The sequence below is a fragment of the Oncorhynchus nerka genome, linkage group LG6 (assembly GCF_034236695.1).
Source record: "Oncorhynchus nerka isolate Pitt River linkage group LG6, Oner_Uvic_2.0, whole genome shotgun sequence".
NCBI classification, from domain to species: domain Eukaryota; kingdom Metazoa; phylum Chordata; class Actinopteri; order Salmoniformes; family Salmonidae; genus Oncorhynchus; species Oncorhynchus nerka.
In genome coordinates, this window is record NC_088401.1 from 27,833,615 (window position 1) to 27,849,819 (window position 16,205).

Consider the following 16,205-nt stretch of genomic DNA (forward strand, 5'->3'; position numbering starts at 1 on the left):
AACTAATTTGATATGTTACCACACATCAATACTGCAGGACAAATGGTTCACCAAATATCATACATATGTACAATAAATTGTGTTCAATACCAAGACTGCCAGCAAGACCGCCGCTTTTTGTCCTTGCCAATTAAGGTCTTTCAAACCAGGTGTTATTTCATCTGAACTTGAATTACTCAAGCAATATCAGTGACTTTTTCAGTTATGGAGGAGCAAAAACTCAATCACGTGCAAAAATGACATACTGCAGCCTTCTAGGTTGGGAGCTGCACCACTGCAGTACGTTCAAAAACCTGGATCCTTGTGTAATCTCAACCACTGGTGTACTCTCATTCTCTCTCTGACCTGGAAACTTTCAGACACAGAGACCGTGTGCTGCTGTGCTGTCCTGTCTGCTCTCTTATTGCTCTCCACACACACACAATCTCTCTTTATCAGTCTCTGCCATCTCTACCTGCCTGAGCCCTGATTCAATAAGTGTGTGCGCGTGCGTATGTGTGTGCTGGTGCATGGTGGGAGTCAAGCTTTCACCAACTCTGTGTTGTGGTGGTCTGATTTTCTATGAAATTTGATCTCTGGCGACGTGGTTGGGCTAGAGACAGAGGAGCGTAGGAGGAGTGATGGAGATGGAGCGCTATAGATGAGGGAGAGACGGAGGTGATTTGATTTCAGCTACTGAAAGGGATGGCAAGCGGGAACTGACATTGAAAGGCAGACAGGATGGGAAATGTGCATTCTCACATAGTGAGGCTTATCTTATCTGACGCAGAGGGGTTTATCTTATCTGACGCAGAGGGGTTTATCTTATCTGACGCAGAGGGGTTTATCTTATCTGACGCAGAGGGGTTTATCTTATCTGACGCAGAGGGGTTTATCTTATCTGACGCAGAGGGGTTTATCTTATCTGACGCAGAGGGGTTTATCTTATCTGACGCAGAGGGGTTTATCTTATCTGACGCAGAGGGGTTTATCTTATCTGACGCAGAGGGGTTTATCTTATCTGACGCAGAGGGGTTTTATCTTATCTGACGCAGAGGGGTTTATCTTATCTGACGAGAGGGGTTTATCTTATCTGACGCAGAGGGGTTTATCTTATCTGACGCAGAGGGTTTATCTTATCTGACGCAGGGGGTTTATCTTATCTGACGCAGGGGGTTTATCTTATCTGACGCAGAGGGGTTTATCTTATCTGACGCAGAGGGTTTATCTTATCTGACGCAGGGGGGTTTATCTTATCTGACGCAGAGGGGTTTATCTTATCTGACGCAGGGGGTTTATCTTATCTGACGCGGGGGGTTTATCTTATCTGACGCGGGGGGGTTTATCTTATCTGACGGGGGGGTTTATCTTATCTGACGCAGGGGGTTTATCTTATCTGACGCAGAGGGGTTTTATCTTATCTGACGCAGGGGGTTTTATCTTATCTGACGCAGGGGGTTTATCTTATCTGACGCAGGGGTTTATCTTATCTGACGCAGGGGGGTTATCTTATCTGACGCGGGGGGTTTATCTTATCTGACGCAGGGGGGTTTATCTTATCTGACGCGGGGGGGGTTTATCTTATCTCACGCGGGGGGTGTGTGTTATCTTATCTCACGCGGGGGGCTTATCTTATCCCACGCGGGGGTGGTTATCTTATCTCACGCGGGGGAGGGGTTATCTTATCTCACGCAGGGGGGTTATCTTATCTCCCCCTTTCCTCATCCTCACTGGATCACATAGTCATAGTAAACCCCTGACTCTTCCCTCCCATCCTTCTAGGTGGAACTGAGCCCCTGTATATGTGATTCGCGCTGAGGGGACCCCCTGCTGAGCGCCCCCCCAAAGAGGCCCAGGCTAGACTGGCAGGGAAGGGTATGGGGGTAGGGAGCAGGGTCTGGGCCTGGGAGGGGGTGGGGGTGGGTTCCTAGCCAGACATTCTTCTGACAGCCTCCAGGTCAGCGGCAGGGCAAGGCGGGGCTTATAGGCTTTGACATAATGCCTCTCCTATGTCCTATGGTGTTGACTGAGTGTACAAAACATTAAAGACACCTTTCCATGACACAAACTGACCAGGTGAAAGGTGTTAAATCCACTTCAATCAGTGTAGGTGACAGGGAGGAGACCGGTTAAAGACCGTTTCCTGTGTGTATGAAGACTGGTCCACCACCCAAAGGACATCCAGACAACTTGACACATCGAAGTCGACATGGGCCAGCATCCCTGTGGAACGCATTGGACACGTTGCAGAGACCATGCCCAGATTAATTGAGGCTGTTCTGAGGGCGGGGTCGGGGTGCAACTCAATATTAGGAAGGTGTCCTTAGTGCTTTGTACTCACTGTAGATGTACTGTATCGACCACAGTGTGTTCTGTTGGTACCAGGTTCAGTGGAATCATGTCTTCTGCATGCAATGTAAAGTCCTCCAAAAGGATTTTGAACAACACAATATAAATGGTGTAGTGGTTCTGAAGGGCTTTTACCTCTGTCCCTGTGACTGACGGGTTGCGGTGGACAATTCTAAATGGGACATGGGCATACCAGCTGTGTGCACAAGTGATACCTACTGTCTCCTCTGTGGGTTGCCCTGAATACATTTGTTCTCTCTCTTTCTTTCCCTTTCTCTCTAGTGGTAGCAGTGGGGGTAGTGGCAGCAGGGAGAACAGCGGAAGCAGCAGTATTGGCATTCCCATCGCCGTGCCTACGCCCTCCATTCCCAACTCTGGTCCAGGTGAGCGGGAATTAACTGTACTGTATAGGAACATGGGGTCAATCACACGGGGTATGTTGGAATCTTGTTTTGTGTTATCATTCCTAAGCCACCATCTCCTCTCTCTCTGTGTCTCTCTCTCTCTCTCTCTCTCTCTCTCTGTGTCTCTCTCTCTCTCTGTGTCTCTCTCTCTCTCTCTCTCTCTCTCTGTGTGTGTGCATTGTGACTACAGAAACATTAATTCATAAACACATACTACTCTCTCATTGAAAATCCAGATCATTAAGTCAAGTGAGTACTAGCACAGATGGACAATGCACAGAACACACACACTCCCATCACACAAGGGGAAAATGTAAACAAAGTGTAAATGAGTTATGCTGCTGGAGGACTGAGTGAGAGAAAGGAGTTATTTAGAACAAAGCTAATCTTAACGGACAGAGGGCTCATAAATGACCTATTGTGTTCTGAGATTCTCGCTGTCTCTCACGCTGTCTCTCACGCTGTCTCTCACGCTGTCTCTCACGCTGTCTCTCTCGCTGTCTCTCTCGCTGTCTCTCACGCTGCCTCTATGTAAATAGGCTCTCCTGTATTAGGGGTGCGGCTCAATGTTAAAGAGAATAGAAGACTACAGGTGGTTTTGTAGTTGGAAATGGAACAGGGAGTTTGGAACGAGGTGTCCTTTTGGCCTGTTGAGGTCGAGAGAGAAAGGAGACGGAGCTGGATATTAGTGACAGGATATCAGGCCAGCAAGACTGGAGCTGTCTGTAAGCCTGTCACCATGGTAACGCACACTCCATACTGTATAGCCACAGCAGCGTGTGCCTGTTGCCTTCTTCTTGCAAAGGGGTTGTTGTATGAAATGTTCATGTGTTAATCGTATATAAAGGTGTTGTGAGATGGTACCTAACACCAACATTGCCAACCAGCTTGAAACCCCCAATCAGTCACTAACGGAGTGGTTCTGACGCACTCGTTTCAGTCCCGCCAATGTCCGCTCTCCCACCCCCCCCTCCTCCACTTCCTGGTCATCAGGCTCCTCCTCCGCCTCCTCTCCCGGGGCAGGGCAACCCAGGGGCTCCTGCAGTGATAGGTGAGCCCAAAGAACCACCAACCACTAGGCTGTACCGCCGCTCCTCTCCACCGCCAATGGACAATCATCGAAACCCCCTCATCTCTGGCTGTCGCTATTAGAGGGTTTACACGTGTGTGTGTGTGTGTGTGTGTGTGTGTGTGTGTGTGTGTGTGTGCGCCTCTTCCAGCCTGGTGCTTTAACTATGGGTCCATCCGGTGGTGTATGTTGGTGGTGGTGGGGATCACTTGATGGTGGTGCTTGGGTTCTGGTTATCTATCTACATCCAGATTAATGTCAAATGGGACACAGACCCAGACGGGGCTGCACGCCGCCCCAGACGGGGCACTGAAGAAGTATCTAATGGAACAATGTTCTCTTCCGGGCCCCAGGCTCCAGAAGCCAGTATGCATGTTAATTAAAGTGCAGGTTAATTCAATATGGACATTTTCCATTCAGCCCCTGGGCTATATTTGATTAAATTACCAACCCCTATTTACTTTGTTCAATTGATTTTACGAAGTTCAAAATTACCACACTTTGTTAAGGGAAGATACTTTTTCTGAACAGGTACTTATCAACCAATGACCAGCTGCATTGTGTGTAATGTGCTTTTGGAAATGATGTACAGTGGGGCAAAAAAGTATTTAGTCAGCCACCAATTGTGCAAGTTCTCCCACTTAAAAAGATGAGAGGTCCCTTTGCAGAAAAACAGCCCCAAAGCATGATGTTTCCACCCCCATGCTTCACAGTAGGTATGGTGTTCTTTGGATGCAACTCAGCATTCTTTGTCCTCCAAACACGACGAGTTGAGTTTTTACCAAAACGTTATATTTTGGTTTCATCTGACCATATGACATTCTCCCAATCTTCTTCTGGATCATCCAAATGCTCTCTAGCAAACGTCAGACGGGCCTGGACATGTACTGGCTTAAGCAGGGGGACACGTCTGGCACTGCAGGATTTGAGTCCCTGGCGGCGTAGTGTGTTACTGATGGTAGGCTTTGTTACTTTGGTCCCAGCTCTCTGCAGGTCATTCACTAGGTCCCCCCGTGTGGTTCTGGGATTTTTGCTCACCGTTCTTGTGATCATTTTGACCCCCCGGGGTGAGATCTTGCGTGGAGCCCCAGATCGAGGGAGATTATCAGTGGTCTTGTATGTCTTCCATTTCCTAATAATTGCTCCCACAGTTGATTTCTTCAAACCAAGCTGCTTACCTATTGCAGATTCAGTCTTCCCAGCCTGGTGCAGGTCTACCATTTTGATTCTGGTGTCCTTTGACAGCTCTTTGGTCTTAGCCATAGTGGAGTTTGGAGTGTGACTGTTTGAGGTTGTGGACAGGTGTCTTTTATACTGATAACAACTTCAAACAGGAGCCATTAATACAGGTAACGAGTGGAGGACAGAGGAGCCTCTTAAAGAAGAAGTTACAGGTCTGTGAGAGTCAGAAATCTTGCTTGTTTGTAGGTGACCAAATACTTATTTTCCACCATAATTTACAAATAAATTCAAAACAATCCTACAATGTGATTTTCTGAAATTTTTTCTCATTTTGTCTGTCATAGTTGAAGTGTATTTATGATGAAAATTACAGGCCTCTCTCATATTTTTAAGTGGGAGAACTTGCACAATTGGTGGCTGACTAAATACTTTTTTCCCCCACTGTATGTGTGGTTGATTTGACTCTGTCTCGGGTGATAATATGAAGTCAGTTAAATTGGCTTGTATCTGTTTAATCTCAGAAGCAAATTGAGGTTGTGTGTGTCTTATGGGACTGTTGGGTTTTCCGACGTAGGGCTCCAAATGTGTGTGTGCCGGGTTTGATTTGATTGACTGTCATAGCTTTGAAGTACAGGGGGCTGTATGTAATCAAGCATCTCAGAGTAGCAGTGCTGATATCGGATCAGTTTAGCCTTTTTCTTTTAGATCATAATGATTAAGATTATATGGACTAAAGGGACCCTGATCCCAGATCAGCACTCCTACTGATGCTTTGTAAATATGGACCGTGGTCTTCATATATGGTTGTATGGGTTTTTGTCAATGTGAAATGTTGCAGATTTTGTCTGTATGTTTGAGTGAAGTGGCTGTCCATAATAGGCATGCAGCAGTTGCTCCATGTTATGACAAGTCGTGGCATCCTAACATATCAATTATGACAACTGACATAACCCTGCTATGACCCTGTGCTGTCGTTCAAGTTGGCCGCTACCAGACAACAACAAAAACCTGCTACAAATCAAAGAAAAACATCAGAATTGTGGGATCTTATTTACTCTTTCCTCAGGACTAACCCTTTCAGAAATATGGTAATGGTTAGGTTTTAACATTGGAAAACAATCACAATTACTACCACCTCTCACCCATGGTTTATTGTCCCGTAACTGTGTGTAGAGACAGAGGGTCAGTCAAAGGGACATTCTGGCCATGTTTTCATCTATATGTTTACGCCATGGTCTGTTCCCCTGAGTCCCAATATGTTCCGGCTCCACTCATCACCATCTGAGAGGAGAGCTTCTCCAGAGAGCTACTGTTATCATTTTACACACACACACACACACACACACACACACACACACACACACACACACACACACACACTCATTCACCAGTATCTGAGAGGAGAGCTTCTCCAGAGAGCTACTGTTATCATTCTACACACACACACACACACACTCACTCACTCACTCACTCACTCACTCACTCACTCACTCGTCAGTATCTGAGAGGAGAGCTTCTCCAGAGAGCTACTGTTATCATTCTACACACACTCACTCACTCACTCACTCACTCACTCACTCACTCACTCACTCACTCACTCACTCACTCACTCACTCATAAGTATCTGAGAGGAGAGCTTCTCCAGAGAGTTACTGTTATCATTTTACACACACACACACTCATTCACCAGTATCTGAGAGGAGAGCTTCTCCAGAGAGCTACTGTTATCTGACCCAGTAAACAGGAAATACCCAACTGGAGGAAAACACATTCTACACACACACACACTTTCAAATTTACTGCACACTCACTCATAAACACACATACACTCCCTCATTCAAATATTTTGACGACACAGTCATGAAATATGCTTTAACTGCTGCAGTAATATTTACTGTTGTGAAAATGCTGACGCGTGACAAATGGTAGGCTTCTAGAAAACCTAATGGATTGGTTGTAGTCAGGGTAAATTAAATCTGTTCTGTACTGCGCCGCAAGTGTGTGTGTGTGTGTGCTTAAAATGTAGTGTATTTCTGAAAAATCCCTCATACCGTAGAACTACATCGACCTGTGACATGTGTCTAGTGCATGTTTTTACATCGTCCAAAAAGTCCTGCAATTTGAGTACAGCAAAGAACGTGTGTCACTGTGTAATTACTGCAATGCAGGTTCAATTTCATTGAGCCCAAAACCCATGTTCAGTGGAGTGCCAGAACGCCACAGGAGAAGCCGAAGCAGCTATCCCCTTTCAACTGTCTCCTAGCCTCAAATGATGTGTGTCTTCTATTCTGCCCTGCCTCTTTTACAAAACAAATGTACACGGGGGCACAAGTAATCGATATTATATCAAGCATGCTTTTTGGGTGAAGATTTTGTTATTGTAGCCAATGATGGATGGAAGTAAACGTTTCTGCACTAAAGGAACGCACGCATCTGGGTGTAAATAAGCATGACTCCTCCATCAGGATTGGCTGTGGTGTCGCCTGTCCCTCCCCCTTCCCTCTTCTGGATCTCTGTGATTGGTGGTGATGCTGGAGGTTCAGTTGCTTCGGGGATCCAATGATTGCTCTGCCGATATTGGGTCTTACTCTGTTGTTGGGTGTCACTGATTCATTTGCTGGGCTCTCTCTTTCTCTCCCTCCCCTCCTCTATCCCTTTCTCTCCCCCTTTCTCTCCCTCCCCTCCTCTATCCCTTTCTCTCCCCCTTTCTGTCCTCTCCCCTTTGTCATTTCCTCTCTCTCTGACTCTCCCTCCCCTCCTCTATCCCTTTCTCTCCCCCTTTCTGTCCCCTCCCCTCCTCTATCCCTTTCTCTCTCTCTGACTCTCCCTCCCCTCTATCCCTTTCTCTCCCCCTTTCTGTCCTCTCCCCTTTGTCATTTCCTCTCTCTCTGACTCTCCCTCCCCTCTATCCCTTTCTCTCCCCCTTTCTGTCCTCTCCCCTTTGTCATTTCCTCTCTCTCTGACTCTCCCTCCCCTCCTCTATCCCTTTCTCTCCCCCTTTCTGTCCTCTCCCCTCCTCTATCCCTCTCTTTCTCTCCCTCCCCTCCTCTATCCCTTTCTCTCTCTCTGACTCTCCATCCCCTCTATCCCTTTCTCTCCCCCTTTCTGTCCTCTCCCCTTTGTCATTTCCTCTCTCTCTGACTCTCTCTCCCCTCCTCTATCCCTTTCTCTCCCCCTTTCTGTCCTCTCCCCTTTGTCATTTCCTCTCTCTCTGACTCTCCCTCCCCTCCTCTATCCCTTTCTCTCCCCCTTTCTGTCCTCTCCCCTTTGTCATTTCCTCTCTCTCTGACTCTCCCTCCCCTCCTCTATCCCTTTCTCTCCCCCTTTCTGTCCTCTCCCCTTTGTCATTTCCTCTCTCTCTGACTCTCCTTCCCCTCCTCTATCCCTTTCTCTCTTTCTGTGGGTGTTTTCTACTCTAGCGGTGGCTCCCGGGCCTGGTCTTGGCCCCATCCCCATGTCCCAGTTCGGCACCATCTCACGGCAGATCTCACGGCACAACTCCTCCACCACCTCGGTCTCCATGGTTTCGGCCACGGGCACCTACCGCCGGGCGCCGTCCGTCAGCTCCCAGTTCTCCCTGCAGCAGCAGCAGCAGGCCCTACAGCTACAACAGCAGCAGATACAGCAGCCATACATTAATGGGGGCACCCCCGCCTACCCCCACAACTCAAGTAAGACACTCATGCCCCCCCACCAACAGCCCTCTACTAGACGGGAGATGGATAGTTTCCCCCTGAAGGGAACTTCCCTCTCATAAACTCCTAGCAAAGGGGAGCTATACTATATCACTCTCTTAGAAAGGTGTCCCCCACTGAGTTCGGCGACTCTCACTGGGTGCCACCGAAGCTAATGACATCCCTGTGACTACATCAGTATGTCACTTAGCATGTCCCTCTGGTACACAAATACTAAATGTACACTCGAGGGAAATACCACTGGAAACCAACAGACGTCTATGTCGTCCACGCTCTATACTATGATAGGCTTTGCAGGCCAGCGTTGTTGGGTTTGTTGTTCAATGCCGGCGACGGTGACTGTTACTTCTCTCTGGTTGAACGCCTTGTGCATTTATGTAGAATGCTTTCTTGTCCTCGGATTTCCCAGCTGATACAATCAGGCGATCGACATTCGCAAGGATTGCAGAGTCACTGCTTTTTGGTCTCTGTTTAAGTACGAGATGACGTTTTCTTAAATCACAGTTTCTTAGTGTTTTCACAACCTTTTTTTTCTTCTATTTCCTCAAATGTACTAGCCAGCCTCCAAGGTGACTCCAGCTCAAGGTGTCCATTAACTTAAGCACAGTGTTTATTTTTAGTCATGTACCCTTCAACACAAACTCCAGTGGGACAACCCACACACACACAGTCTCGGTGATGTGGAGGCGTACTGAACTCAGTAACGTCATTAAGTCCTGGAAAAGCCAAAAGAACTTAGGATAAAATGTGAGAAACTCAAACCGACAGCAGCCACCTGTGCGTTTTTGAATTGAGATTGGTCTCGCCTTTCTCATTCACTTGCCCTGTAAAAGACTGTCTGGTGTTTAAAAGAGGGAGTGTATGGAGGCGCGGTCACACGCTTGGTTCAGTAAAGATCTTGACTGGGGCCTGGGGTTGATCTCAAACGCCTATAGATCAAGCTTAACCTACTAACAGTATAGTATGCAGACACAGGCAGGCAGACACAGGCAGGCAGGCAGACACAGGCAGGCAGACGCAGGCAGGCAGACGCAGGCAGGCAGACGCAGGCAGGCAGACGCAGGCAGGCAGACGCACGCAGACGCAGGCAGGCAGACGCACGCAGACGCAGGCAGGCAGACGCACGCAGACGCAGGCAGGCAGACGCACGCAGACGCAGGCAGGCAGACGCACGCAGACGCAGGCAGGCAGACGCACGCAGACGCAGGCAGGCAGACGCACGCAGACGCAGGCAGGCAGACGCACGCAGGCAGGCAGACGCACGCAGGCAGGCAGACGCACGCAGACGCAGGCAGGCAGACGCACGCAGACGCACGCAGACGCAGGCAGGCAGACGCACGCAGACGCAGGCAGGCAGACGCACGCAGACGCAGGCAGGCAGACGCACGCAGACGCAGGCAGGCAGACGCACGCAGACGCAGGCAGGCAGGCAGGCAGACGCAGGCAGACAGACAGGCAGACGCACGCAGGCAGGCAGACGCAGGCAGACAGGCAGGAAGACGCACGCAGGCAGACGCACGCACGCAGGCAGACGCACGCACGCAGGCAGACAGATGCGCACACACTCTTCCATCTGAACTGCGTTCAAAATGGCACCCAATTCCTTATAAACCTGATGCTGACCTCTAAGGTTTACAGGTTCTTTTTAAGATTGGTGGCACTCTTCACACCACTAGTTGTGAAAGTAACTTGGTTCATTGAGAGCTAGGGTTAGTAGGGTTGCACACAGCACCTCTCTCAGGTCATGTCCCGACACTACAATCATCTGGTTCAGATTGTGATTAGGAGCAGGAAACAGCAACGACAATCAAACCTAATCCCTTTTTAATCCCTCAATCTGTACCACTAAATACCTGTGGGAATCTAGACTCTGTCTCTGAACTAAAAACCACAAGCATAGACTGTTTTTATGCTTTGTCACACATGCTTTGTCTTTGAATTCTTGCAGAATATTGCATTTACTTGGGTTGGAGGTATTCTGTCTGTTTCTTTTAATATTTTCCTATATTGTTCTGGGTGACTATCTGTCCTCTGTGTACTTTATATCCTTGCTTTCTCTATTTCGTTTTGTTTGTGTGTCTGTCTGTCGGTGTGTCTGTCTGTCGGTGTCTGTCTGTCGGTGCGCCTGCGGCGGCTTCCAGTGTCTATCGCTCCCCCTCCTCCTCCCATGCCCCAGCTGACTCCACAGATACCTCTGACAGGCTTTGTGGCCAGGGTGCAGGAGAACAGTAAGTCCTGAGGCCCACCACACGCTCTCCTTTTCCCTCTAGATCTAGATGTAGAACACCTCCGTAGAACTAGATGTAGAACACCTCCGTAGAACTAGATGTAGAACACCTCCGTAGAACTAGATGTAGAACACCTCCGTAGAACTAGATGTAGAACACCTCCGTAGAACTAGATGTAGAACACCTCCGTAGAACTAGATGTAGAACACCTCCGTAGAACTAGATGTAGAACACCTCCGTAGAACTAGATGTAGAAAACCTCCGTAGAACTAGATGTAGAAAACCTCCGTAGAACTAGATGTAGAAAACCTCCGTAGAACACCTCCGTAGAACTAGATGTAGAACACCTCCGTAGAACTAGATGTAGAACACCTCCGTAGAACTAGATGTAGAACACCTCCGTAGAACTAGACGTAGAACACCTCCGTAGAACTAGACGTAGAACACCTCCGTAGAACTAGACGTAGAACACCCCCGTAGAACACCTCCGTAGAACTAGACGTAGAACACCTCCGTAGAACTAGACGTAGAACACCTCCGTAGAACTAGACGTAGAACACCTCTGTAGAACTAGACGTAGAACACCTCCGTAGAACTAGACGTAGAACACCTCCGTAGAACTAGACGTAGAACACCTCCGTAGAACTAGACGTAGAACACCTCCGTAGAACTAGACGGAGAACACCTCCGTAGAACTAGACGGAGAACACCTCCGTAGAACTAGAAGGAGAACACCTCCGTAGAACTAGACACCTCCGAGAACACCTCCGTAGAACTAGACGGAGAACACCTCCGTAGAACTAGACGGAGAACACCTCCGTAGAACTAGACGGAGAACACCTAGAACTAGACGGAGAACACCTCCGTAGAACTAGACGGAGAACACCTCCGTAGAACTAGACGGAGAACACCTCCGTAGAACTAGACGGAGAACACCTCCGTAGAACTAGACGGAGAACACCTCCGTAGAACTAGACGGAGAACACCTCCGTAGAACTAGACGGAGAACACCTCCGTAGAACTAGACGGAGAACACCTCCGTAGAACTAGACGGAGAACACCTCCGTAGAACTAGACGGAGAACACCTCCGTAGAACTAGACGGAGAACACCTCCGTAGAACTAGACGGAGAACACCTCTGTAGATGTAGAACTAGACGGAGAACACCTCTGTAGATGTAGAACTAGACGGAGAACACCTCTGTAGATGTAGAACTAGGTGTAGAACACCTCTGTAGATGTAGAACTAGACGGAGAACACCTCTGTAGATGTAGAACTAGGTGTAGAACACCTCTGTAGATGTAGAACTAGGTGTAGAACACCTCTGTAGATGTAGAACTAGGTGTAGAACACCTCTGTAGATGTAGAACTAGGTGTAGAACACCTCTGTAGATGTAGAACTAGGTGTAGAACACCTCTGTAGATGTAGAACTAGGTGTAGAACACCTCTGTAGATGTAGAACTAGGTGTAGAACACCTCTGTAGATGTAGAACTAGGTGTAGAACACCTCTGTAGATGTAGAACTAGGTGTAGAACACCTCTGTAGATGTAGAACTAGGTGTAGAACACCTCTGTAGATGTAGAACTAGGTGTAGAACACCTCCGTAGATGTAGAACTAGGTGTAGAACACCTCCGTAGAACTAGATGTAGAACACCTCCGTAGATGTAGACGAAGAACACCTCCGTAGATGTAGACAACCTCCGTAGAACTAGATGTAGAACACCTCCGTAGATCTAGAACTAGATGTAGAACACCTCCATCTCTCAATCACACACAGCATGCCTTGTGCCTGTTCTCTCATTTGTCGGTCTTATGCTTGACACTAAACATCCTCAGTATCATCCTCCTCATCTACTGTCTGTGCTAATAATTAGTTCTGACAGACACATGCTTATTACCATTGGCACCCAGTGCTTTCTTCAGTGCTCCATTCCAGGATTTTTTAGGAGAATGTACAATGAAATTGGCAGCTGAAATGGTATTTCCACAAAGTCCCATGTGTGCGATAAGGCAAATGTTAAGTATAAAGTATAATTTCACTCAGAAAATGCACTGTATGAGCGGAAGGACTTAACGTCTGCGCATTTGTTGTGTGTGTGTGATCAACAGAGAAATAGCGTGCATGCTTTTATGTAACGCTAAAGAAGCTTAGCCTGCTATTGTTAGACAGATTTATGTTACGTGCAGAATTGAAATAGCATCATTTTATTGGTGTTTCTTAAGAGTACGATGGCTTTAATTTCCAGTAGATGGAGTAAAACAAAAACCACTTGAATACCCATACCCTCCTCTTTTGATATACACAACCTTGAGAATATTTTAGCTCCTATTCCTTTTGGTACAACATATGAATGGTATCATGATAGATTTATGCAGGTAAACCTTCACGATCCACGCATACTAATTAAGCATCTCATAGAGAGAGCTCATAACTTACTATTCAGGTTGCAGTCTATTGTATTGTTTTTGACATTCTTTTGAACCAAACAGAGAACTCAAATGTTGTGGGAAGATGATGGAAAGTGTCCAAACAAGTTCACATTAAAGTGCAGCATTGCCTTAGTGGCAAAGAACACTTGCAACTAAATTACATTTCTTAACAAGTGACTTGAACAAGTGACCTGGAGGAACAAAGGTCAAAATCGGCATGCCAACTCGCTGTCGTGCATTTAACCGACTAACCATCGGTGCCTGGCATATACACACCCCTGCATGTAGCTCTGCCACGATTGCATGGTTTTCTCTGTACAGTTGGGCTTGGTTGCATGCGCAGCCCACATGTAATGTGCTGTACTGTTTCCTTCGTCCCAGTTTCAGGCAGCGTTCCTAATCTCATTTCTGCCCCCTCCCCTCTACTGCCTTTGGCAGTTGCGGACACACCTACTCTGCCTCCGCCGCCTCCGCCGGATGACCTGCCCATGTTTGATGAGGCTCCTCCCCCTCCTCCACCCCCGCCAGTTGACTATGAGGAGGAAGAGGAAGCAGCTGTGGTGCACTACAACGACCCTTATGCTGACGGAGACCCCCAGTGGGCGCCCAAGAGCTACATAGAGAAAGGTGTGCCTCAGGGATCAATACTGACACCTCTCTTCTTTACTGAATGCTGTTCCTCTCCCTCCCTACCATACCCTTCACATTTATTTCAACTACACTGCACCATTCAACTACTTAAGCACTTTAATGCTTAATAGGTTAAAATCTTTAGGGAGAATCTCAATTGCATTTCCTTGATTCCTTGCGGCCTCTTTCCTCGCCTTGTTCTCAAGACCCACCAGATGAGAAAATCAGGGGGGGAGGGAACTCTGACCACCTCATCCAATGGGTTTTGAGGAGGTAGGATGTGAGGGATCAGAAGGGGAATGCAATTGAGACGTTCCCTCACTGATGTTTTTCCCTCTATTTCCTCCTCAGTGGTGGCCATCTACGACTACGTAGCAGATAAAGACGATGAGCTGAGCTTCATGGAGGGAGCCATCATCTACATCATCAAGAAGAATGATGACGGCTGGTTCGAGGGCCTAAGCAGCGGGGTCACGGGCCTGTTCCCCGGCAACTACGTCGAATCCATCATGCACTATGCCGAGTGAAGGCACCCCGACTGCAGTGTATTGACTCAGTCATATCTAGTTTACTACAGAGACTAATAAAAACAGGAGTCTGACCATACAAAGCTTAGAGAAGTGATTTTGGATATGACGGAACGCTTGTTCCCTTATACTGATTGCAAATAAATAAAACTATTTGCTTTATTTAGGTGTTATGGGTGGGTTGGGGGATGTTTTTATCAAGTATACAAAGAATGAATAGGATAAGGCTGATGACGTGCTCACAAGGGTTGTGGTGTAAAGGTGTTTTCAAAGACCACAGTAAAACTAGCTGAAGGGCATTTCAAGTTTTATTCTTCTTTGTTCTTCCTGTCTACATATGCGCAACGTAACATCTGACCCTGACTATTCATTAGCGTTTGTCGACATCTAGTGACCTATACATTATTCATGAGCTTATCGTGATTTCTTTGTGTATCAAGAGTATTATGCTATATGGAGCAGCTCTCATGCATATGTAGGCATTCTGGTGATCTTGTGTGCACACCTTCAGTGGAAGTGTTACTACTGCTAATTGTATATAATGTGAGTGAGCTGCAGCCTGTTGGGTAAATGCTAATCACAGTATCTCAAGCAGGCTACATGCCACACATGCAAATGTCCAACAGAAGATTCTGTTCTGTTTTCTATAATCACGGTTCTCACAATCACAAGGCTGATCCATTTTGGATGTTGAATTCAAAGCTTTTTATGAATAACAAAACCTTTAACTTTTTATTTCAGTCATTCCTGAAATGAAGTCTGGATGTAAAGCATGCTAAATTAAAAATGTATAACCTCTACGTTTTAATGCCATTATGCTTCCATTTTGTTGTAATATTTCCATTTGATTATTTTTTTATTGATTGAATTACCTAGATATAAAAGTCATTTTCGGACTTGTTGATGTGATGGTCTTATTTTCTAAATGCTCTAATTTGTATTTAAACATTTGATATTACATAAAAATTTTCCATCTGGTAATGTATGTAAAGCAACTCCACTATTTTAGTTCCATATCCATCTTAAGGAATACGTCACAGTAATGTTTTACTCATCTGAACAACATGAACTATCTGTAGGCATAAGTATAATGTACGATATTATTAATGGATTAAGATAGATTGTAATTCATAGTGTTCGTGGGCTCAGTTTAAGTGATGTTTTACTGTGCCGTAATAATGGAGACCAATATGACAACTCTGATACCTCCTCAGTCTTCACAAAGTAAAACTGGGTTTAGATCTGTCGTTTTTAACCTGTAATGGTTTCGGAACTCAGGTCTGGATTTCTTGATGCCAAATTGTTTCTTTTATTGTTCCAAATTGACCCCACCCACTTTGTCCATGTTCATTTATAGTTGTAATTATCCCTTCGACAGACTATCGATTGCTTCACGACAATTCAGGTAGGTGTTTATGGTTAAGCTGCTTGCAGACTTCACCAGTTTCTTCCTACATATATATGTCTTTCCTGTCCGGACTCAAAACATGAAAGTAACTGCGCTTGTCACTGTTTACCATTTCAGGTTATAGCAGCTAATGCCTTGATGCTTTGTTATATTCAACATATACAAGTGTTCCAGCTCAATGGGTAGATATATCAAAGCTCTCATCTCTGCCCTTAGTTTGTGTATATATATATATGTTCATTGAAAAATGAATGTACAGTCTTTTATAATAAACTATTGTACAACCTAGTGGTGTGGTAAT

At 46.5% G+C, this 16,205-nt stretch overlaps 1 protein-coding gene across 17 annotated transcripts in view; it reads left to right on the forward strand.

Annotated features, from left to right (window-relative positions):
- abi1a (abl-interactor 1a) overlaps window positions 1-16,192 on the forward strand; it is a 71,772-nt gene extending 55,580 nt beyond the window's left edge. For 4 of the 17 annotated variants that reach the window (XM_029661218.2, XM_029661215.2, XM_029661220.2 and 1 more), the window contains 6 exons: window positions 2,611-2,711; window positions 3,673-3,783; window positions 8,403-8,654; window positions 10,820-10,906; window positions 13,778-13,966; window positions 14,321-16,192. In XM_029661218.2, the coding sequence (XP_029517078.1) occupies window positions 2,611-2,711; window positions 3,673-3,783; window positions 8,403-8,654; window positions 10,820-10,906; window positions 13,778-13,966; window positions 14,321-14,496 (916 nt within the window). In that variant the 3' untranslated portion in view covers window positions 14,497-16,192. The remainder of the gene's footprint in view (window positions 1-2,610; window positions 2,712-3,672; window positions 3,784-8,402; window positions 8,655-10,819; window positions 10,907-13,777; window positions 13,967-14,320) is intronic. The other 13 variants (XM_029661222.2, XM_029661223.2, XM_029661225.2 and 10 more) reach the window with 7 other exon arrangements.
- Window positions 16,193-16,205: the final 13 nt, after the last annotated feature.